The 24,493-nt window shown below is 54.4% G+C and overlaps 2 protein-coding genes across 2 annotated transcripts in view; both read right to left on the bottom strand.

The window, feature by feature from the left end:
• OSBP2 (oxysterol binding protein 2) overlaps positions 1-10,210 on the bottom strand; it is a 113,743-nt gene extending 103,533 nt beyond the window's left edge. The window contains exon 1 of the mRNA XM_088532313.1: positions 9,942-10,210. Within this exon, the coding sequence (XP_088388439.1) occupies positions 9,942-10,204 (263 nt within the window). The 5' untranslated portion in view covers positions 10,205-10,210. The remainder of the gene's footprint in view (positions 1-9,941) is intronic.
• A 3,086-nt stretch (positions 10,211-13,296) lies between these two features.
• Positions 13,297-18,709, bottom strand: DRC10 (dynein regulatory complex subunit 10). Its single transcript, XM_088532253.1, has 4 exons — positions 17,984-18,709; positions 16,428-16,661; positions 14,762-14,833; positions 13,297-13,572 (listed from the first exon to the last, which is right to left on the bottom strand). The coding sequence occupies exons 1-4, from the start codon at positions 18,674-18,676 to the stop codon at positions 13,297-13,299; spliced, it is 1,275 nt and encodes a 424-aa protein (XP_088388379.1). The 5' UTR covers positions 18,677-18,709.
• Between the last annotated feature and the right edge of the window lie 5,784 nt (positions 18,710-24,493).

The following is a 24,493-nucleotide window of genomic DNA, read 5'->3' on the forward strand; positions in this document are numbered from 1 at the left end:
AAAATCCCGATGGAATCAGCCCCACTTCACATGTTTTATGGAATAACCACACATCAACATGGTGCTCTTTCCAGAAGAGCAGAAAACAGGTAACATATTAACCTGTAAAAGCCCCAGAACAGAGATCCTGGCACATAGGCAGCGTATGATACTTAAATTCTTGCACTGCAAAATCAGCCGAGGCTGCAGATGCGAAGGAGAATCCAGCTCAATACAGTGATTCTGGACACTTACATGTTGCAAGGGAAAACTGTGTACAGCCTGAGATACTTGGGACCTTTGGCTGGAGACGGAAAAAGAAAAGCAAGACTCTAAGGACAACACAGAGCATCCCAAAGGAAAAACAAGGCATCTAACAGACCTTTGTAGACCTCTGCAACCAAACGCCAAAAGCTCAAAACTAAATTTGCAAGGAATTTGCAGCCATTTTCCACTTCAGAAGAGAAGCCTTTCTAATACCTTTCTTAAGAGGGGGGAAAAAATGTCCATCTTTGTCAGCTCCCCAAGCAAATCCCACTCCTAAGGGATTAGTAACTCATCTGGTTCTTTAATGCCTGAGACGTTCCACTAAGACACTACATTTATTAGGAGCTTTGCCCAGTAAAACCATAATGTGTCATTAACGCACTGCTTAATCACAGCACAGGCTCCAATTTGCGGTTCTGTCGGCTTTTCCATACTCGGACGGTTGCAGCGATCGGGCAAGAGCCCTTCCCTCAACGTAGAGGCTAATTTACAACTTCAGGGAATAGGAATTATTGTTTAAGAAAAAGAGAAAAAGAGAAGGAAAGAAGCACTGCAGCTGCAAAGAGCTCAGAAATTAAGAGGTGCTTGGAATAGTTGGATGAGTAACATTAGCTTCTACAAACTCTTGGAAGCAACTCCAGGATCTGCACAACTCCAACAGGGAGATCCCACTGGCTGCTCTGTGCTTCGGGCTCCAGGATCCCCGCTGATTCCTCCCCAGGGTTTTCAGGTTTATGAGTAGCTGCTGCTTTTTCCTACACGAGGCCCAGAACAGCCTCCCACTGGTGAGACATCTCTTTAGAACCGTCTTCCCGCTCCCGAGCCGACACCGCTACATCACGACTGGATGGTCAGCGAAGGGGGAAGAGCTGGGAAAGCGGAGCCGGAGTGAGGACCCAAGCGATGCCTCACAAATAACCCCACGAAGGAGAGGAGCAGCAGCATGAGCAGCAAAACGGGATATTATTACACTACCTGCGAGGTCTGCTCAGGGCTGCCCTTTTCTGTGTTTGGAGACCTCCCCACATCACTCTCCTCATCAGGAGATGAGGATGGGAGCACACAGCAACGAGCCCCGCAGGCCCCTCCGGAGGTCCCTCCTGCTCCGAGCAGGGCCACCTGGACGAGGCAGCACCGCACATTGTACGGCCAGTTCCAACGCTCCCGAGAACTTCCTCCACCTCCCTAGACCCTGGCCCGGAATTTGACCCTGCTCCTGATGACACAAAACCTTTCCCTGCACCTCACATGGAGTGTTGGGCACCCCCTGTGCCAACACGGCACAGGGACGGCCTGGGAGAGCCCCAACGCAGGGTATTTGGGAATACCAAGTACCAAGGCACAGAGCACGCACCCAGCCCCGGGCAGGACAGAGCTGCTGCTGACACTGCGCTACACCGGCTGCAAGAGGAGTCCCACCTGCTGCCTAGGGCAATAAAAGTAAAACACAACTCAAATAAGCGTTGTATGAACCGACAGCATGCCAGCCCATAACTCCAATTATGAGGATTCTTCCACCTTTTGGATCGTTTCCAAAAAAAAGACAACTCAGGCCACCAGCAGTTTAGAAATAAGAGATTACTTCAGGGCAAAATGACCTCCGGCTTGGCTCTGAACTCCCCTTTATAAAAATGACATCCCGAGAGACCTTTGAAATGAGAGAGCCTGCAGCAGCCTCTCACCAAGGCAGATCCCGGAGAGACGCAAGTGGCAAAGGTAGGAAAAGCACTCGGATAAAGCACTGCCGTGCGCTCCCCCACTGCACCTCCTGCTCCATCGGCTTTGCCGGGATCTCCCGGAGCAGCACGTGCCAGGCCCAGCTCCGCGCTCGGCACCCGGTGAAGCCAGCGGCTCCCCGAGCCCCTCCGCTGCAGCCGCTGCACACGGGAGCAGGTCGGCGCCGTTGCCAGGGCGAGCGGGTTTCCTCGCTCGCTCCTCTGGAGCTCGTGCGGCAAAACTGGATATTGGTGGGGGTGTGAGGAATGAGGCGACCAGCAGCCGGCCCTTGGGCGACTCGCCACAGCCCCAGCCTGGCGAGCGAGGCACGACGGGCACGGGAAAGGCAGCACAAGCGCCCCCAAAACCAACCCATTCCAGCCGCCACCACGGCTCCGCACGCGCTTGGAAACAGCAGAGCTGGGGAACGTCAGGCTGAAAGTAATGATGGCCACGGACCGAGCTTCTGAAGTGACCGAGGGCCTGCGAGCCGCCCCGGACACTCATCTGGCCCTGGAAAGGAAGCCAAAGTGCAGGCTGGAACTTCACCAACGTGGCCCTCGGTGGCCAGCGGCGCAGCCAGCACCCTCAGCTGCTGGCCCTGGACGCTCCACACAAACCCCCGCAGACAAGCACGCTCCTCCTGCAGCCAGCAGGCACGGCCGTTTTGCAGCCAAGCACACCGAGGCGTAGCCCACGACCTGAACTGCAACCTGTTCATTTTGTGCATGTTTCCAAGCAGGGGTATCATTTTTGACCATGACAGAAGATGGGGGGAATCTCCCATTGCAGATGTTTCTTGCACCCTGGTGGACAGGGCAGCTAGAGTAATTACGCACTGGAAGACTTTGCCAAATGGAAATACAACTGGAAGCTTGCAGAACAATCCCTATGTGGGATGGAAAGAAAAAATTCAGGAAAAAAAAAGTAAAGGTTCACAGCCCTGGTGAATTAGGTGCCATGGATATTTTCTTCTGTGACAAATACTCCAGTTCCACGTTCAGGTGACCGATGGGGACCAAATCCAGACGGGAGGAATCCAACGCTGCAATTCTGCGGACCCAGCTGCCTTTAGAGCCGGTTGTCACTGGGCACGGCCGGAGCTTCGGCGAGGAGGCGGCGCACGGCGAGGCGAGCGCAGGGCCCCGGCGCTGCCACGGCAAACCTGCCACCAGCCCGGCACGCGGGCCACGGACCAGCCTGCCCTGCGCTACGAACAGACCTTGTGGCACTCGGAGCCAAACTCACCTTTACCAATCAACAAACCTGATGCAAAAAGCTCTTATGTTTGTAGCAGTAATATGCAAGCAGCAGACAGGAAGAACTGCATTTTCTGCTTGCTTCTTTATAAAATGCTTAGTAGAAACCCGCTTTAGCTACTAATATCATATTTTAAGAATGACTACTTTGTATTAAAGGAGAGAAGAAAAAGGGACAGACTCCTATGGCACCGTATCTATCTTTATAGGTATTGTGGAAACTACTTAACGCGAATTTGCTGCGCCTGCCCCTCCAGCATTCCTGGTTGACAGAAGTAACGTGGCCCAAAGCGGTGTGAAAGGCAGGAGCGCTGCATGCAGCGCGAACACACCATACCTGGTGCAGCGCGGAGCGCGCAAAGCATCCGCGTGCCAGAGCCGCCCACGGCGCAAACCCGCGCCACGGGCAGGGCGAGCGCCGCGAGCGGCAGCCCCGACGTTATCCCGTTATGAGCAACGGCGTCTGGAGATGCTGGGAGGGAGCGATGACTAAGAGCAGCGAGCCACGTTTCAAAATAGAGCTTCCCAGAGCGAGGCAAAATGAATTATGTAAGAGTCTGGGGCAGGGGCGAGGAGAGGATTTGCTCGGCTGTAATCACAGGGCTGCCACGGCCAATGGAACCGCGGCGCCGGCCCCGCGGCGCCCGGCTTTCCATCCGCATTCCCGACTCGGAGGCTGATGCGCGCCCAGCGCGGCCCCGCGCACCCTGCGCTTCGTACAAGGGACTCGCTCGGGATTCATTGCTCAGCGAGCTGTTCCGATTGCAGCCAAACAAAGGGTGATACAAAGCACAGAAAGATCCCTGCCAAGATGCCATAGGAACGATTAAAATAATTGAACTGCATAATGAAGACCCGAAAGGAAATTACCCCCTGCAGCTAGCTCAGCTCCTGAAGGCTGTTAGCACCCAGGGGGTGCAAACACCAAATCACTATTTGGGGACAAATGTCAGCAGGGCCGATCGGGATCACTCCTATTTCAGGGTTATCTGATTATCTGACTATCAGAACAAGATCTGGAGAGATCTGTGAAAAGCAAAGGGTCCTAGTGCCATTTCACCCCCAGCTTATCTACACTTACCTGGATAAATTACACTGTAGCAAGGTAACTTATCTGCACACACAGTACAGCACAGAAAATAAGTTCAGTGGTTTGCCTTGCTACAGTATAAAAATCAACCTAGAGATAATGGAAGTCCAAGCCACTCAGGAGCAAGTCAGGGTGTTTTAAAGACTTCATGTTTCATTCATCAAAAATTCCTCTTCAGAAGTAAATGGGGTTAAGAATGTTTTAAGGAAAAAAAAAATATATAAAGAAGGGGGGTCTTTGCAAGTTTCTAGCATGACTTCTGGCAGGAGATGCTCAGCTCCTTCAGCGCTGACCTGCTGCGGGCACTGAGGATGACGGACCGAGCGAGCAGGAATCTGAACCTGCAGCTCGGGGAGATGAGCAGGAAATACCCGGTGGCCGGGCAGGCCCCACGGACACCGCGGCTGCAACCAGACAGCGGGAGGGCAGCAGGGCCGAAGGACAGAACCGTGTCCCCTTCCGAGCGGGCACAGCCCGGCGCGGGGGCACAGCCCGGCGCGGGGGCACAGCCCACGGCGCTCTGCCCCTGCTGATCTGGAGAAAAGAGCAGGGAAGAGCCGAGCTGAGGGGAAAACCGGGAGATGACTGACAATTTCTGAGCTGTAAACAGAGCCGGCGCTACCACTAAGCGGGGTCAGGCCAGACAAGCCCTCAGCCACCAGCTGCAGAAGGCAGAGCTGAAAACCGGCTCCCAGCAACATAAAGGAGGAACAAAAGCCTGAGAAATGACCTTCCCCCGCCTTTGCAGAGGAAAACTGAGGTAGTAAGAACACAGCAAAGGCATAACTATTAGGAGGCTTTTTTATCCCCAGCATGAAAGATAAAACAGTCAAGACTAGAAATACAAAACAGGCACCTCATTCTCTCACAAGGATCTGCACAGCTGTGCCGTAAACAAGCTCTGCGCTTGCAGACATGCCCAGGAACTGAACTGCAAAGCGAGGGACATTCCCGGAGGCTTATTGTGCATCCGACCCGGAGACGGCAGTACGGGCTGCGAGGCCAACTGCACCGCGTGCCCTGTGCCCCCATCACCTCAACTCCGTGTCAGCAGAGATAAACCCGGTACTTCTCCTACACGTTCGCCAAATGAAGCATTTGGCTCGGTATATCAGCTTTGAGAATATGCAGCAGAAAAAAAAAAATATATATATATATAATGGGAGAGTCCCCAGCTCTGGTTGGTTGCACCCAACTAGCCGAACTGGGAAGAACACGACAACCAAAGGAACGGGTAGGAAAGTCCTTCCAAAAAGCCTGCGTTATGACAGCACTGGGCAGCGGAGGCCAAGCTGCACAACACAGCCAACACCAAGGTAGCTCTGCCGAGGGGCAGACAGGGCCAGCGCAGCCAAGCTCATAGTCGGGGTGTGCTGAGACAATCGTTAGAAACTTGGAGTTAGAAACTTTAAACAGCTGTTATAGAAACTATTCTAGAAGAATACATGCCAAAAAAACTGACTCACGCTTCTGTGTTTGGTTAACATGGCCAATTCCTTTCCCAATTTTGCGTCAAGTAGATATAAAGAATTTTTTTTTAATCACAAAGGTGGCCAAACAGTGGAACAAGGCCCAAGGAGGCTGTGCAACCTCCAGCCTTGGTGGCATTCAAACCTGGACAACGCAAGGCCCTGAAAAACCTCATCTCAGGACCCCATGTTGAGCAGGAGGTTGGGACCAGACACTTAAGAGGTCCCTTCTGATCTCAAGTAACCTGTGACTCTAAAAGCAGCAGCAATTTTCCAAGTCCTACCTGAATCCACTGCCTTGGCTTTCAACTGGGGTCCTAGCAAAGAAGCAGAGAAAGCCTCAGGTTGTCTTAGGTGTCTCCTCGTGACACAAGACCTTAAACTGCTGATCAACAGTTGCCTGCAGTGTAAACACAGTTATTTGGAGAATCTCACTTTGGAAAAGCTCTTCCAGGGAATCCAGCTGTCCTTCCCCTCCACACAAGCCGGACACCACAGGCTAATCCACCCCAGGTACCCGATGACTCTTCTAGAGCATTTCCAGCACTGAGAGGAGAGCTAAGGGCTGTGATCAGGTGAAAAGAGCACAACAGTCACGACAGCAAGCAAATAACGTAGAGCAGGAAGCACTTTTTTCCTCTTCTGTTTGACACTATTTTAACTATCACCTCCTGCAGCCACCTGTACTATTGCTGAAAACTTTGGATGTATAAGCTACAAAGAAAAAAAAAAAAAAAAAAGGATTAGAAACCAGCCCCTATAGAGAAGGCCATCTGAAACTAAAGCTATTTGAAATGCGAGAGTGTTGCTTGGAGAAGACAATCCTCATGAGGAATATCGACCAGAAGAGCCAAAAGCAACCTTAGATAAATTCATACTTATCTGAAGATCCCCTCTAATCTCCTTGAGCACGCTTATCTCCTCAAGGTGATTAGATCTCCCTTACACACGCTGTAATCACAGGCAATGATCAAGCCGTGCGCGGAATCCTGCTGGTGCAGTTCGGAGGAAGACTTCTGCTCAGGACCTAGCCAAAGGGACTGGCGTTATGCTCTAGATGTCCAAGTCAGCTTGGACAAAATACAGTAACAGGGACACCAAGGGCAAATAGAAACACAGAAAAAAAACTAAGGGCCCAAAACTACAGCTCAAGCTCAAAACTACAAGTCATTCCTAAGTGATGAGAGTCAGGGCTATCCCGTGTGGGAGACTCCATAACCTCGAGCAGGACAGACTGGGCAGGAGCTCACAGAGCCCTCCAAACACGGCCACGTACTGAGACAGCCACTACGACGCCCCGCGGGAAGAGGCGGACGTGAAGCACCTCCACGCGCTTCCCCTTGCTCAGAGGGGCAGCCCAGCCCTTTCTCAGCCACATTTTTTAGCCCTCGAGCATTTTGTCAGCCACCAACCTGCAGCTGCACCAACTTGAAGGGCCCGACATGGAGAAGAGGGGTGCCAGATCTCCCATTTCACTTGCGTGGTCAAGAAAGGTGCAGTATTTTAGTGCCTGGAAAGCAGGAGGTCCCTCCAAAGACCTCTTCCTGGGCAACTATTTTGCTGTGCAACCTCTGACAAGCTCCTTAATCTAAACACAGCTATAAAGGAGAGTTTCTCCCACAACATCTTTAAGAACTATTGTGCTGTTATCATCTCTCACAAGTTTGGTGTAGAGAACACGCAGCATGAGCCCCATCCTGCATGTCCTTCACGGGTGGGACATGAGTCTCCGCAGAGTCAGCCACAATACGAGAGCCTTGAAATATTCACATGAATTTGGAACAAATATTCTAATTAGAAGTTTTATTTCAGAAATTTGTTTCTCTGAGACCAAGCAGGCAGAAAACGAGAGTTCCACCTGGCTGCACGAAAACACTTCAACAAGTAATTCCCACCATATGGCGCGGCACCCACCTATGCTCTATTACACCAGGACTTCCCAATAGGTCTCTCGAGAATTTCAGCACTTACCTCTACAAATAAAAAACCTAGCAGGAATCACCAGCAGCCAACTCTGCGGGCTTTGTTTTAAAGGTAACATAAACAGCAGGCAGAAGGAAATTCACATGAAAAGCTTCAGCCTGAAACTGCATCAATTCACACAAGGAGGCCCTTAAGCATAATGGTGAAATATTTCAATTAAGATGACTTTTAAAGCACGAGCAAATTGAAGTTTTTATTGCCTTCCTCTCGTTAGCCCTGAACAGTCAGCAGCTAAAAGGCTGCAAGTCATCAAGAGTGTGTGGCGGGATAATCCTCTTCTAAATTCAAATTACAAAGGTGTCCGGAGCCGCCGAGGCGAGTGCAGTGACTTATCGAGGGCAGGATTCGTCCTCTGTAACCTTTTGTAGCAAGCACAGAAAAAGACAACGCATCTTTGGAGCTGGGGTGAGCACAAAGAACCAGCCAAAAATGAGACATGTGGAACACAGACTATCAGAGACCTTTACAGACCTGATTTTTACAGTCAAACTGTATGAGAGTCAAACATACAGAAATCCACGCGTTTTATAACAGTTTCCTCACATAGATGATGCAGATGGAAATGTACTGTTCAATACTTGGGAATTCTTTACTCCTATCAGCCAGAAATCACACAGAAAAAAATGGCAATTTACCCAGGATTATCTCACAGGAGTTCCCTGCCACAATCAATCCTAGCTGGCACTCGATGGCCAGGCAGGCCCTCTATTAAAAGGGCTGGTTTTGAAGAGCATCATCTTCTTTTGCCGTGTGTTTAATAAAAAGGGAGGAAAAAAGAGCTTTTTCCCATGTGATCTGTGCTACATTTCTGTACTCGTGGCTCACAACTGAATTAGCTCTCATCAAGTTCAACAATAAAGAAAAAGATTTAGTAGCTCAGGATGTTTAAATCACCCTACAAAACTGCACACGAAGTCAGCAGCAGCACCCAGGCGGCCGCTGCGCTTCCGAGCTGGCCAGAAGCCCCGCGCTAAGGGATTCTAGCTCAGCTCTGTCACGTGTCACTCAAAAACCTCTTCCTTGGGCCATTTTGACAGCAACAACAAAAACGCACCCTCACGGGGCGGCCAACGGAGCATTCGGTTCCTGCAACTGTTCAAAGCTGCCCAGTTCTTCAAGAACAGACCTAACGTAAAGAATATACACGTATCAAGTTACAAACAAGTTAGCTGAATTACTGAAAAGTAAAGAGAGGACCGGGGGAGTAGCTTGTTACAGAGCTTTTCTGTTTGGTCTGGGGTTTTTAATTTAAAATATATATATATATTCCAAAAGAAAACACTGGTGAAACTTCTGTCAAAATGTGAACTCTGGCCCTAACCCCCAGATTTCTGTTTCGATAGGGGATGAGTTTTATTTGCAGCTGGCAGCGACTTGCAGCTCACTGATCAGGGAAGGAATAGGAACACGAACGCCGTGTTGGGAGGAAAACAACTGCTGCCAGGTAACTCGTAAAGAGAAGCCCTAGCTGGCACGACTAGGTGTTTTACAGACCCAACCTCCTTGAACACCAGAGATCCCTTCCACTGCCTGAAATACGGTGAACTAACCCCCGGCAAGCGAGAGTGGGAGAGGAGAAAGGAATTAAGAGCCTTCACAGACAAGAACAAACCTGGTCCATCCTAAGGGACCAATATACCACGTACGTGTACTATATATGGTATAATACAAAAGAAAACCCCGATCGCTCGTGTGTTTACGTGGGTGACACGGCCGCGGAGCTCCCCTGCGGGAGGCGCAACCCCAGGAGCGGAGCCGCGCGGAGGCGACACGGGCCCAGGTCCCACCGGGCAGGAGCCGCCGCGCGCCCCGCGGCTCCCTCCCTCCCTTCCTTCCTCCCTCCCTCCCTTCCTTCCTTCCTTCCTTCCTTCCACCACGGGTCTCCGTTCCCACTGCCTTCCCGGAGGCTCCTTTCTCCCTAGGGAGCGGCTATCCGGGATACGTGCGGCCTCTGCGCACGACCAAAGAGCGCTAGGAAGCGAATCCCGACTCTTGGGAGAGCAGGATCATGCGGATACGGCTTCCAGGGGCCCTTTATTCGCAGCTGGGGCCGGGAGACGGAGCCGCCGGGCTCCTCGGCCCCTCGCCCGCAGCAGCCCCCGCGGGCCCCGGCTCGGGCGGCGCTCGGCGGCACCGGGGGAGCCCGCCCCGGCCCAGGCCCCCCGCCGGTGCCGGTACCTGTAGTAGCTGAGGAGGCCGTTGCTGAGCACGAACCAGCGGCGCTGGTAGCCCTTCAGGTAGTTGGTCCACTTGAAGAGCCAGCCCTTGTAGGTGTCGGAGCCCGGCGCGGCGGGCGGCGCCGCGGGCCCCCCGCCGCCGCGGCCCCCCGCCGCCTCCGCGCTCATGGCCGGCGCCTCGTGGCAGCCCAGGCAGGGGACGGCGCTGAGCAGCGACACCAGCCCGCGGGTGCTGCCGCCGCACAGCGCGGCCGCCTTCCCCATAGGCGCCGCGGCCGCCCCGCGCCGCTCCGCCCCGCCCCGCTCCGCCGGGCACGGCCGCGGGGGCGGCGCCCGCCCACGTCACCGCCGCGGCGGGAGGCGGCGGGAGGCGGCGGCGCCAGGGCGACCCCCGGCGGCGGGGCGGGGCGGCCGCCTGGGGAGCGGACACCGCGGGGCCCCGCAGGGGGGAGGCACCGCCAGCGGCAGCCCCTGCCACGGGGACCCCCTGCCACGGGGAACCTCCACCACGGGGACCCCCTGCCACGGGGATCCACCAACACCAGGACCCCCTGCCACGGGGACCCCCTGCCATGGGGAACCTCCACCACGGGGACCCCCTGCCACGGGGATCCACCAACACCAGGACCCCCCGCCACGGGGACCCCCTGCCACAGGGATCCACCAACACCAGGACCCCCCGCCATGGGGATCTACCATCACCAGGACCCTCTGCCATGGGAATCCCTCAGCCACAGACACCCACCATCCCAGGTCCTACCACCACCAGGACCCTCAGCCATGGGGAACCCACTGTCACCACAATGCATCTTCACTAGGACCCTCTGCCATGGGGATCCCACAGCCACCAGGACCCTCTACCACTGGGACCCACCACCACCGGGACCCTCTGCCATGAGGAACTCCCGGCCACTGGGACCAATCTTCATCAGTATCCTCTGTCACAGGGACCCACCACTACCAGGGCCCACCTTCACTGGGACCTCTGCCACTGGTATCTTACTCTCACTGAGACTTAATGCCACCAGCACCCAGAACCACCAGGACCCTCTGCCATGGGATCCCATGGCTAGAAGTGTCCCACTGCCACAGGGACCTGCTGCTACTTAGATCCACCACGAGGATCCCACCACCAGAGTGACCCACAGGCCTGTGACCTCGCACAGCTGAAGATTTTGTTCCCAGCAATAACAAGAGAGGCAAGAAGAGACTTCAGATGAGGCAAGAAAAAATCCCAAGCAGTCTGGTAACACCACTTGTAACAGTAGCCGCTGCCCTCCCAGGAACCCAGCTCTGCCTCCGAGCAGGCTGCCGGCTTCGGTTACCCGCAAGGCTGCGGCGAAGGAGCAAGGATCAACCCTTACCCGCCCGAGAGCTCCTTCTTGGAAGGGCAGGGGCCTCGGCTGAGCTCTGGGAGAAGCCCCGGGGCCCCTGCAATACTCCTAGCCGGCTCTCCAGGCCGGAGGGAGGGTCCTGAGGACGACCATCCACAGGCGAGTGTGGTTACTCTGACTGTGCCTCTTAATACAACACCCCCCCACAAAGTGGATAATCTGGGGAAGAGGGAAAACAGCTAGAAATCATTGAAGAGCCAAAGGGACCTTTGACAGATGCTCCCCTGTCAAGTATCCCAGAGGCCAGGAAGGTCCCCGTAGCTTTGTGCCACCCCGCCAGCCCCAGGGGATCTCCTTTCTCTGATCTCTCCAATCTGCTCTCATTCCCCTAATCGCCTGCAGCCGCATTACGGCTCGCTGACACCTGCATGTGCGGCTGCAGCCCTGCCAGCACCCGTCCCACGGAGCACATCTGCCTGCGGGTCCTTCCCGGGCTGGTCCTGGGTACAACACGACCCCCAGTGCCGGCCAGGAGCACGTCCCCGGAAAGGGGCATCCTGGGCAGCCCAGCTCCTCACCTGCAGCGCGCGGGCCGAAGCGGCTGCGGGGTCGAGACCTGGACATCCTGCACCCACGAGCTGTGGGCTGGCTGCCCTGCAGGGGTTCAATCAGCACTGCCAGGCCTCGACCCTCCCAGGTGGAGAAGAGCCTGGAGACCCTTGGCTTGGAGCCTGTCTGTGGCATCCACTGCCTACACACCTGAGAGCACCCCTAGAAAAATGAGTCAATCCAGGGGACGAAGGCCAGCAAGTCACCGTGCTGAGCGCTGCCAGACGGGCCGGGGTCGCTGCAGCTCCTCTCTGCTCCTTTCCCAGCTAGGGGCCCTGCAGTCTGCTGTGACAGCAGGGCCACAGACTCACGCCACAGCAGTCAGTGCCCGTTAACTATGTGCACTCGTCAGGATGTGTGGATCCTCTCGTGCTTCTTCACAAAGCCCAAAAAGTCACACTCCGTCCTACTGCAGCCTGTCCCGGTTTGACTCCAAGCCTGAGGATCCGGGCTGGGAAGGCCCTTGGATGGAGACAGATGGAGACAGACTCTCTCTACTGCTTTGGAGCCTTTCCTCTACACCCGCAAGCCTGTCCAGCATTTCTTCCGTTCTAAGGAGGTGCCCTGAGGGACCTTCAGCCACGGGCTCCAGCATCTCTGGCTCTAGCAGACTTTGAAATAGATCCTAAGGGCAAGTCCTGTGTCTGGAAACGGTTGGATTTGGACTCTGCGCTGGTGTGCTCCCTGTGGCGGGTGTTCCTGCTCTGCCTCTCCAGGTGGGCTCCAACATCTGCAGACAACTGACACATTTCAGACAACCCTCAGACCAAAGGGCATCGGTCTGAGCACCGAGCAGCCCCTGCAACAGAGGGGCTTCTCGAAAAGCACATCCAGACCTTCCCTTGGTAGGAACTCAAAAGCTGTGGGTGCCCAGGCCCCTTTGGAAATGAGATGTCTCTCTTGTTGCAAATACACCCCAACCTGCCCACACGGGTACTGACATCCTAATGAAAATGTCTCCACGGACCTTGAAATTTCTTGTGGCTGCCAATTAGGAGGAAAAAAAAATCCTCCAAAATCAAATTGTCTCTCAAATCCACACGAGGAGAAACCAAGTCAGGCACAGGACCTCATCCTGCCTTCAGGGGCAATTTTATTGATACTCTTTAGTATCAACAGAACTGGGCTCTGACACAAAAGCACAATTTGGGCATAGGGACCACAGAGACCAAGTCAGGAATCCACACTCCTGCTTGGCACAGTCCCTTCATCAGGAGACATCCTGCTGATAAAATGCTGAGACATGTCTTTATGCCACTTTTTTGATGTACTCCCACTCTGAGAGCCAACTCCAGCCTTGGAAAGTTGGACTTGACTGCAAAGGCGCTCTCAGCTAATGCTTTTATCCAGAATAGCCAGAGGAGGCAGCAGCTTTGCCAGGAGGAATGGAGGAGAGATAATAGATTTCTGTGCTTATCTGAAGTTCTTGCCCCCTCCCTTCTTTTTCTTCTTCCTTTTTATCTTGAAGAGCGACCGAACCAAGTATCCCCTCCAGAAGGCCTGGATGCGGGTGGCAGCAAGGGTCATGGTGACCAACTCATCCGAATCCTGTTTTTGCTTCTGCTGACGTACGCTGCGCTCCTCCGCAATCTGCGAGTACTCCTGGATAAGCACTTCGTGCTTCTCCTGCAGCAGGGACACCTGGGCCTTCTCCTCGGAGTAGAGAGCATAGAGCTCCTCGTATTCAGCCTAGCAAGACAGTAGATACCAGGTACAGCAATTTTGAGAGCATTCAACAACTCCTCCCTGTACATCCCCAATTAAGGATCCTTTTACCATCCCGAATCTAAGGAGAATCACAACTAGCAGCTGAGCTGAGGCTTTTTAAAGGGACTAAATAGGAAATGTGTGTCCACTGCGCAGGGGATTTCACGAGATGCCTAGTCTCAATATCTTCCAAGCTCCTTTGAAAACTGTTCTAATTCTCCATGTTGCAAACCACATCCACCCTCAGCGGGGTACTCTGAGCAGGCAACGTCCAGCCTGTCCTACCTACACTGTGAGCAAAAATCCACACCAGGTGGGACAAAACCAAGCCCATGCTAACAGCTTTGCTGAGAAGTGGCACTGAGGCCCACCTAACACACTGCTTACATCTGGGGGCCTGGGAGGAGCTGGGCTGTCAGCATGCAGAGGGCCAAGGACACACAGTTTTCATGGTGCAACCACAAGCTCAGCAGTTTATTCCTTTCCTAACGCATTAGGGTAAGACACATGGAGGAGGAGGGCTAGGGGAACACAGGGCTCCAACCATTCAGTAAATAGGAAGCCAAAATAGCACAACATTGTTAAAACCAGGGCAGGGTAGGGATGCTTCCTCACCGCAAACTTTCAGGTCCCTCCCTACATTTTGCTTTGCAATCCAGTGGCTTTTGTCCACCTCCATGAAAAAGGGTATGGAAACGAAAGCATCTAGGACCTTCTCACAGGAGAGGTTGAGATGCTGATTCTCAGCTTGCTACGGGTAATTTGGATCCCAAGACGGGGGTACGCAGGCTGTTAAGTCCACAGGTCTCTCTCAGATGGGCCAGGAAAAAAACAGTAGCATGATTTGGACACCAGACAGGACCAACAAGGTTGAGGATTGAAGCAAAAGTGAAAGCCCTCTTCTCTAACAGCAAGTGGGTATGTCTGGCAGGCTGGAAGCAATCCATCAGCCTCCAAATACTGTTGGATTTAACAACAGTTCCCTAAAAAAAAAAAACAGCAGAGAACTATACACCTTAGTAGGACAAAGGAATATTTCATTCCAAAGCCTGCACTTCTGTGTGGTAGGTTGTCCGTCCCTTCCCTACCCTCCTGTGTATGACCCACACATCCGTTTGCACAGTGATCCACCTGGACACATCACCTCAGGGAAGCACCTTAAAGAGGATACCTGTTTTTCCCCCATGTCCGCATCGTATTTCTGGATCCACTTCTCAATTTCCATCTCTACTTTGCACTTCTTCTGAAACAAACAACAGGATATGTTACTCACAGGCACGCGAAGCCTGGTAAAAAGCCACCCAAGTTAGAAAACAGTGGAACACCTCCTCCTTCTGGCACACCACGTCTAGCTGACATTTTTTGCCCCTACTTTGGGGATTTTCTTGTGCCCAGCCTCTACTCCCTGAGGCCAAAAGGGCCATATTGGGTTTACAGCATGGGACTGGGCGAGGGCTGAGTACTGAGCCCCGTCTGCAAGGTGTGCCCTGATGTCAGAGATGAGCACAGCTGATGGAATGAGTTAAGGCATCAACAGACTGGGAAATCCACCCCCACATGGAAGAAGCAGGGAGCTGCTGAACATGAAAGCTGGACAGAAAAGACTCAACAGATGGAGCCTCTTAAAATGAAGAGAGATTCCTATCTGCAAATCTGTTCAGCAGTGGCTTGACCCTGCAGAATGACCTGGTATGGCCAGGTTACCCCAGCTGCTGTACTCACGCTCCATGGAATCACCAAGAGGAAGACCAGCTAGAGCCCATCACACAAACCACACAATTTCCTGCGTGACACTGGCTCAGGATGTCCCAAGGGCTTCCAGACCATCAGGAAGGCAGACCTGATACTCCCAACTGTTTATACCAAAAGCACAAAAAGTCTTGAGTCATCCAAGGCTAAAGCATGGGCTGAGGAAGCGGAAAGGAAGCTCCTGTGTCAGTAAATCTCTCTCTTTCTGCCTGAGCACTAGACTGAGCTGAACAGCTCATCACAAGTCACCTGCAGCCCATGTCCCGTGACCCTTTGTCACTGCTGCTTTGTTCTGCCAGGGCTGCACAGTTACTGAACTGCAAGAGTGACTGATGCACTGGGGTGTGCTGTGCTCTGCACAGGAGCTCAGCGCTTGCTTGCAGCAAACACCACATTGGGGTAAAATGAGGGGCAAATCTGCTCTGTCTTGTAGCTCCAGATTCTCCAGATTGGTGACCGGCACATGTCACCAAGATGCTCTGCTCAGGCCATGGCTGTTGACACAGAGACCTGAGCCTGTCTACTGCTTTTATCTTCTCCTTTTATCACTGTGATAAATCGCACTTCCCTTTCTTTTGATTCAACCCTGGCTCCTTGGATTGTGTCTCTTAGCAAAGTACCACTCAGACTGGGAATTGCCTAGCTTCCAAGGCCAGCTGCATTCAGCCCTGGGGACAACAAACAATAAGCTATAAAAGATAGCTTTAGATACAGCCAACGTTATGTTTGCTCTGTTTAGCCCATGCCTCCTCCCTCGTTCCTCAACACAGGCCTCGCGAGCAGCTCTCCTGCCGCTCTGAACGCGAGCAGAGCTCGGCTCCCCGGTGTGCGGCGCCAGGCAGGGCTGTCCCCAGAGCTAGGCGGGCTGGAAAGGAGGATCGCGAGCGAGCGGCATCCTCGGAGCCGCTGCAGGGCTGCCTTCCACTGAAATCAGCAGAGCAGGAGCAAAGAGCAGGTGTATTCTGACAAACAGCATATGCATCCTGCCAGCAACTAGAAGGAACCAAGCCATTTCCAGAAGCAGCCAGAGCTGACAGCAGTTCCACGAGTTTTAAACTTCCCGTACTCGAGCTCTCCTTCCCCGTTACCTTTCTGAGGGCCAGCTCCGATTCCCGGTGCTCCAGGACAAGCGCACAGAGCTGTGCTCTCAGCTGCTCCAGGTCCTCCTGGAGCCTCGCACGCCTGGCCTGCCAAGCTCGCAGCTCCTCCTTTTGCTGGTTTTCCGCGTCCTGTGTAATCTGCAGGACACTGATCTGGTAGTTGTTGGCCACATCTTGCAAGGAGGTTTTGAGATCCTTGATCACGTTGTCCTTCCTGTGAATCTAGACCCAGAAAGCAAGACAAAGAAGAAATGGAGGGTAAGGTGAGGCATCTGTGGCAGCAGAAATAAGGCTGGTTGCCGAGATGGAGGAGGTCTAAGAGCTCTGCTCTGGTTCCAGAGGTCCCTTCCAACCTCAGCCATTCTGGGAGTCTGTGTAACAGAGACCTGCATTTGGGCAGAACTCTGACCAGTTTGTAATAATCACAAGACCTCTGGCATAGGAAAAAGAGTTAGGTTAGTGCCCGATGCTGTAGAAACCTCTTGTTCTTCCTCTGTGAACCTGTAAATAAGGCCAGAGATGGAACAAGAAGCACAGAGACCCACAGGCACTGTCATCTGAGGAAGCCTCCATGGCTGCTGACCCATCTGAACAAGACCACAGCCCAGCGGTTTCACCGAGCTTCGCGTTAGGCTCCAAGGGCCAGTGCTGGGGCCTCAGCTCAGTGGGCTGCCTGCAAAAGAAATGCTCAGCTGGGACCAGCAAAATAGGTTTATTCATTACGCCCCGGACACGCTGCCAAATTGCAATAAACATGTCAAGTGTCTCAACTCACAGATCTCCACGGGGCGGAGGGAATGGGGAAGGCAGCCCCTAGTCTCCATTGGCACCATTCCGCGCAGTCGGCATTGGACAGGACCTGCTTCCCTGGCCCCTCTTGCCAAAAGGAGAAAGAGAAGCGGACATGGAAAACAAGGAACTGCTTGTCAGGAGTTCAGGGCTCAAATTCACCTCAAATTCTGGCCCGCACAAAGATCTGGGCATGTCCATGTGTTTATTTGAACCTCTGTTGCTTTCAGTGCAGAAGCGAAGGAACTGTGTTACCAGGCATTAGACACATGTTCTACGGCTGCCAGTATTTTAGAATTGAAAGACAAAGAAATGTTGGCTTTAAGCAAGAGGGAAGGCAGAGTAGATATTAAAAATGCATTTTAATCAGGGCAATCTCCCCTTGGAGTGACTTCCCAGCATTTCATCAGCAGTGAATAGAGCCACTCAGCAGCAGTCGACATTGTGGCCCTGCCAAAATACACTTGCAGCAATTTGTGCCTTTTCTACAGCTCCCTTTTAAGCTTGGTGTTTTCCATTGTGATTTAAGCTGCCAGTGAGAACAGGATATAAGCACGTGAGACTTAAGTTTAAAAATCAAGCATGAAATAAGCCTTTTAAAATAATTTTGCAATGAAGGAAGTACCTTTAATTTAGGGTCTGCCTTACAAATCATCACTGCCTGTCTAGGATCTGCAAAAGAAGGATTATTTCTGAGTTTACCCAAGCTTTGCTTCATTGACCTGTTGTCAGAAAACATCCCCACGGTACCATACCTTTTCATCTCGAGCCTGGATCGTTGCTGCCAGTTCTGCCTTTAAAGCTGTGAGTGTTTCAGCGTTTCTCTTAATCCGGAGGGAGATGTCTTCCATGAACTGAATCTTCTCTTTCTCTTCTAAGGGACTAGTCAGGAGTCTCTCGTGCATGAAATTCCTGAACTCCCTAAAGGCTTGGATAAACGCTTCAGCCGACGACTGTCTTGCACAGACTTCAAAAGGCAGAGCGTGACAAAGCGAAGGGTTGGCCAGCAGGAGCCTCAGAATATTCCTAACAGAAGTTTTCAGATGCTCCTCCAGCAAGCAAAGACTGTCCCTCTGTTCCTCAGCTGGCGAGGGCTCCCCTTCTCGAGAGCTGGAAAGTAGGTCCTCCACTTTGCTCGAAAGCTTTTGGTGCTCGAGCAGGCCACTCGTGAGCTCAGGTCCCAGCATATCAGCAAAGCTGTCCAGAGAGTCCAAGATGCAGGGGATCAAACTGCTCAGTTCCAGCTTGACAATCGTCTCGTCCAAGACCGATATGATTCTTTGCGTTTCTTGAGTATCGAATTTTGGCTGACTTGGACCTAACATCCTCACGGCATCTGATCTGATCACTCCCTTCTTTGGAGCGTGGATGCCTTCTGTCAGTGCCTTGTTTCTTTCCCTCTCGTCCTGAGATGATCCCTGGGGCACAGCTGGATTCCCTGTTGCCATGGCATCAGTTAAACGCTTCCAGGCTGAGCATCTGGAGGTCTAGGAGGGACACAAAGTCTCCTCGCAGGGTAAAGCCACAGGGAATGACTCAGCCGAAGTCCATCAAGATCCCTCTGCTGCTTCTGGGGCAAATTCTTCTTCAATTCTTCTTCCTCCAATTTTCTCTCTAAAGGAAAGTTGAGGAAAGCATTATCAGCATCATTTGGGGAAACGGGGAAGTTTCAGATTACCCTGGAGCTGTGCCTGGGTGTGGGCACACAGGGCACTGGGGTTTCACATCAGAACGGGTCTCCGTCCCGAGGGGCTGTTAAACATCCAAGAACACCCGTGGGAAAGGAAGAAAAGCCATAAACTCTGAAGGATGACTGGGAGGAAGCTCTGAGCACTGCCTAAGGAACGGGTGAGCTGGAAATCACCAGCTGCAGGGACTAGGGCCCAGGGAAGGGACAGAGCTGCATGACCAGGGAGGGAAGAGCCCCCTGGGTGGGTCTGGGGTTGTCAGAGAGCTGGGGCTCCCTGGGATCCTGAGCAAGGGTCTTTGGGGAGCTTTGGGGGTACCCCCTGTGAGGGGGCTGCAGGCCTGGGGTGCCGGGGGCAAGCAGGGACCCCCGTGTGCGGGTTTCGGGCCTGGCAGGGAGAGACGACCCGGGTGTATCTTGGCGGAGAGGTGGGGGGTGCCAGGGCCACATACGGGAAGGGCTGGGTGCATCAAGGGGGTCCAGGACCAAAGGAGCGGAGGTGCGGAGGCCCGGGGGGTATCGTGGGGGCTGGGGAGCAGAGGCCCAAGGAGCATCTTGGGGGTGTCTGAGCTGGACCCAGGGGTGTCGCGGGCCCGGGGAGTCTCCGAGCCCCGCGGGCACTACCGAGGCGGCCGCCGGAGTCCTCGCGTTGCTAGGCGACCGAGCGCGGGGGCGGAGCAGGGCCCCTCCAACAGCCTATGGCGCTGGCTCCGCTTTGGCGGCCGCGCCGTGGAGCCACTCAGCGCTCGCCCCCGCGCTTGATGGGCAGCGCGGCTGCCCAATGAGAAGCGTCTCGAGGGCTCCGGGCCGCGGGAAGGAGCCGCGGCCGTGAGAGGAGCCGCCATCTTGGTTGGGGGAGGCTCGGGGCGCGGCGAGACGCGAGAGGGAGACGCGTGACCTGAGGGGAAAGGAACGGGCGTTTTCCTTAAGGAATTGGCATCTATTAGCCAAGGGCGGCTTGCAGCTTGCCTTCCCTCCAGACCCCCTGAGCACCAGGCAACGTGTTCCTAAAATTAAGCTAAACGTGCTCTAAAATTAAGTTGAAAAATAAACTTAATAACAGCATACCCTTGGACTCAAGGTAAAGGAGCAGAAGGAAAGCAGGGGAAGCACATTCGCAAGCACACACTCGACCTCCCCTCGGAAAGGGCTTGGCGTACCGGGCCACGTGTCGGGGAAGCCGCCAATGCCACAGTCGAGGTGCCGGGAGCCACCAGTCACCTCCGGCACAGCCGGGCTCCATGGGGCCCTTCACCTGGGCCTTGGTGGGAAGAGATGGTTCAGGAGCAGCAATGTGCTGAAAAAAGGGGTCTCGCAAGGTCGCAGGGAGCGCACGCGTGTCGGCCAGGCCAGGGCTACAGGAATTCAGGTCACGTAGCAAAGCCAGACTGGGCAGAATATAAAGTCCAGGGGGGTTTGAGCATCAGCAAGCAAGCAATTAACCTAACTGTACTATTAAGGAAGAGTCATTTCATATCAGACTGTGTTTGTGGCTATTAAAATGCTAATAAACTCCAGAAGGCTCCTGCTGGTAGAGATACGGATGCCAGGTGTGCCCGGTTAGTTGATTAGCCATGAGGTAGCGATGCCTGCAGAGAACAAACTGGCCCTTCAGACTCGGTGCATGTCCTGCCCTCGCCCTGCTGAGGGATCAGCCGGAGGCATCTGCGGGGGAGAGGAAGCCTTGTGCTTCCAGGAGGAGACCCAGCAAAATGCCCAACGCTGGAAGGGGCAGGCGCTGAGCAGCGGCCTGGCGCCTGCGGGACACCATGGGCAGCATCGTCTGGGATCGTCACAGCTGTTCAGAAACACCCCCTCTTGCATCCTGACCCGAGGACATCTTGGCACTAAAACCAGCCTTGGAATGTTTTTCCAAAGCTGCTGAGTGTCTAGATTGCCTCATTTGAAATGGGCTGCTGCTCACTGAGAAGAGGAAACTCCAACTTCCTTATGGCCCTGACCTGGAGACAGGATCAGTCACCATGAATAATTGTCCCACGTACCCTGTGCACTGCCTGTGGAAGGGACACAAGGATCCTTGGAATCTGAGAGCAGAGCAGGGGAAAGGGCTGAGCCTGTGTGTCACATCCAGACCTCCTCTTAACTAGGAAAATCCCTGGAGCGCTGCAGCTCCCTCTCAGCTTTGGCTGGAGACATCTCGCTCTGGAGGCTGCCGTGGGGGTGGTGGCCGGTGCTCAGAGCGGTCTGACTCGTCCTGTGGCTCCCGGCACCGCCTCCTGGCCAGGAGCAGCTTTTCAACCAGGAATGAAACCTGGCAGATCTGGGAGCTGTACGGAACGTCGCCAGAGCTGTGTGTCACCCTTCTTGTGCGGGATGTAGGACAAACCCTCAGGTCCATCCTGAAAGAATTCACCTTGCAAACAAAACATCAAAGACTTGCCTGGCCCTGTCTGTGTTTGCACCTCCCCGTCTGAACCACTCTTCAGACGCAGGATTTTTAACCCCTCACTGAAAGGCAGTAACCACAGAATCCCAGAAGGGTTGAGGTTGGCAGGGACCTCTAGGGATCATTCAGTCCATCCCCTCTGCTCCAGCAGGGACACCCAGAGCACGGGGCACAGGGTGGCATCCAGGCGGGTTTGGAGATGTCCAGAGAAGGAGCCTCCACAGCCTCTCTGGGCCGCCTGTGCCAGGGCTCTGGAATGGTCTCATCCCTCTTCGTGGCCGCAGCGCGAGGCTCGGCACGTGGGAGCACGCAGCTCGCTGATCCACGTGGAAAGCTGCGATCCGCCACCATCCAGGTTTGCCCAGATCAGTTCCCTGCCTTGGGTCCTGCTGCCACCCAGGAGGGGACATCCAGCAGCAGGGCAGGGAGTAGATTACACCAGTTAGAAACGATGGCAAAAGAAGGGAGCACCCTGAGATGGCAGGCTGCAGCGTCACCGCACCCCGAGCCAATGTCACTGTAGGGACGGGCTCCTCTGCCAGGCCCCGCGTGCAAGTCCCTGACGCTGCAGAAGGCGGCTGTGGAAGCAGAGCTGGGCAGTGACAGTGTCTTCTCTGCTATGCACCAGCTCCGAGCTGGGAACTCTTGCCTTGCTCCTGGCTCCGGGCTGCTGAGCTGCCGTGGACCCGGAGAGAGGAGAGCCCCTCGCAGGCTGCCACCACGTGTGGCATCGCCCGCCTGAGCCGTGCGGGGAGCTGCACCCTGCAGAGGAGCTGGTGCAGCCACCTTGCGTCGCGCGCTGCTGGGAACGTGGAGCTTTGGCTCCAAACCAGGCACCAAACCGAATCCCGGTCCCTGACCACTGCCCTGCTGCAGCTCTGGCTTGTTTTTCCAGTTCCTCCCTCTTGCCTTGAGTGCAAGGACCTGCTCTTCCCCCATACGGAGAATAGGTGGGAGCGACCCAGACTTCTTGCCCTCAGAAATGTATTAGAAACACATGAACATTATTAAAAATACCAGTGACGCGTCCCATATTTTCTTATTGTATCGTGTTTATTTCTATTTCTTAGGGGAGGGAGAGGGAGCATTTTGTCACTCTTTACCTGCAGGCTTCTCTCTGACCTGCATTCCTTGCACACCACTTGGCAACCCGTGGGTTGAGCCCAGCTTAGCTAACACACAGCAGCGCTCTGAGGTGACCAGGCGCGAGGGTCCAGAGCAGTTTGTGGCTGCACACAGGAAATGACACCCAGAGATTTCCTTGTCACACCCTAGTGCCGGGAGGGTAATGGGGACAGTTGGAGCAGCTGGAGGCGTCACCAGCCCTTGGGGCTCCAGGCTTTGCCCGCTGCTCACCAGGGCCAGCCAGAGAGGACCTCGGCCAGACAGCAGCCAGCACGACGGCAAACGTGTGTGCTGGGCGCTGCTGATTGCGCGGCACCCTTGTGTCCCCCCCGAGACAGCTGGCTTCTCCGGGGGCTCTGGAGCTCTCCAGCCCTCGCTCCCGGCTGGCCTTGGGCAGCTCTCCCAGGAGGAGGCTCCTCCGCGTGCGCTGCTCCAAGGCCCGCAGCTCACCCTGCAGCTCTGTCGTCTTCTTGCGGGGGACAGTAGGACACGCGTGGCCCCACCCCCCACTGCAGCCTGTGGGGCTCCCCACGCAGCCCGTTGCCCTGGCTCCTCTGGCATGGGGCACATAAGCTGGTGGTGGCAGCCACTCCCTTCAGAGCCTTGAGGATGTCACAGGCGCCCCTACGTGACCATCCCTACAAGAGGCTCCTTGTTCCGCTCAGGGGTTTGTGAAGCCTGCTCTCATCTCAATGCAAGCTGTGGTTCACAGTTCGGGGAACACACCTGGCTGATGCTATCAATTACCTCGAGGTCCCTAATGCTCTACTCAGTGCCCCGCTCCAAGGAGCTCTTCATTTTAGTGTCTATCACAGCTCAGTGCAACTTGCACATTTGCCACTCCAGATTTTCACACTCTCTGTGCTCTAATGCAGCAACAACAACAAAAACAAGTTCATTTAACAGAACTGTTTCAGGACAAATCCCCATCTCCTAACTTGCTCCTGTGGAGAGAGGACGTGGGGAGGGCTCGGTGTTTGTCTGAGCTCCTGCAGCTGATGAAGAGAGCAGCAGGAGACGTTTGCAGTCCAGGCTCGTGAGTCCACGTGGACAGGCAAGGAGCGGCCTGCTAAGACAAACAGGAAGGGACTGAACAGCAATAGGAGCCTCCACTCCTGCAGTTGTTGCTGTTCAGTCCCTTCCTGTTTGAGGCTTCTTGTCCTGACAAAGAAGTCTTGAGAAACCACCGCTGGTGAGCAGCCTCCTCCAGCACAGGGAGACAGAGGGATGCACAGAGGGGCTGAGTTGTCCCTCTTACCACCACACGCCAGAGCATGGGTAGACAGAGAGCAGCTCTCACGGCAAAAGGGAGAGAACGTCCCTGGGTGTCCCTGTGTGCTGCCACGTGCAAAGACCTGCCAAGACCCTGGCAGACACACCGGGGAAGAACAGGGACCATAGGCCACGCATCACCAGAGTGACTTGTGGCCAGGCACAGGACAGGGCTGAGAACCTACCAGGAAAGGGGGACAGCCACCTGTTGCCCTGGCCATCACCCCATGACCCATTCCGTGCAGGTTTTGCCATCTTGGAGATGGGTGGATGTAACTGTTACCTCAACCACAACACTGAAATATTCATAGGCCCTGGGCAGGCTGCAGGGCAGAACAAAGCTGCGAACACCTGACGCCGGGAAGGAGATCGATGGAGAGGGGCAGAGGGGACTCTGAAATCACAAACTAGGGGGAAAACAAACAAATGAAGCCATGTCAGTCATTGCTTCTCCTCACACAAGAACCAGGTGTGCATCATGAAACTGCAAATAGGAGGTTTAAGAGAAACTAAAGGAGCAGCTTGTCCCATTGCATCATGAAAACCTTGGTGTCGTTGCCCCAGGGTGCTGCGGAGGCCAGACCCATGCAGAAGAGTCCGAAGGTCACGGAGAGCAAGTCAGATTGCTGAGAGCAGGAGAGGCTCTCAGGGAGAGAAGGGACCTTGTCCACACTCCCACCTGCTCCTCCTCCTGCCGGCTGTCCTGGACGGTGCTGGGCAGGGCTGGGCTGCAGGAGCCCCGCGCGCTGGGGCAGCGTGGTGCATTTCACAAGC

Source organism: Tinamus guttatus, unplaced genomic scaffold (genome assembly GCF_059628265.1).
Source record: "Tinamus guttatus ecotype Peru unplaced genomic scaffold, ASM5962826v1 Tinamus_guttatus_pri_ptg000459l, whole genome shotgun sequence".
Lineage (NCBI taxonomy): Eukaryota > Metazoa > Chordata > Aves > Tinamiformes > Tinamidae > Tinamus > Tinamus guttatus.

Excerpts from the sequence above, each read along its gene's own strand:
- DRC10 (XM_088532253.1), bottom strand. The coding sequence starts at position 18,676 with ATGGCAACAGGGAATCCAGCTGTGCCCCAGGGATCATCTCAGGACGAG. Across the intron at positions 16,662-17,983 it reads TCCAGGCTCGAGATGAAAAG|ATTCACAGGAAGGACAACGT; the intron begins GTATGGTACCGT and ends TTCTGGGTCTAG. Across the intron at positions 14,834-16,427 it reads CGGAGCTGGCCCTCAGAAAG|AAGAAGTGCAAAGTAGAGAT; the intron begins GTAACGGGGAAG and ends TGTTTGTTTCAG.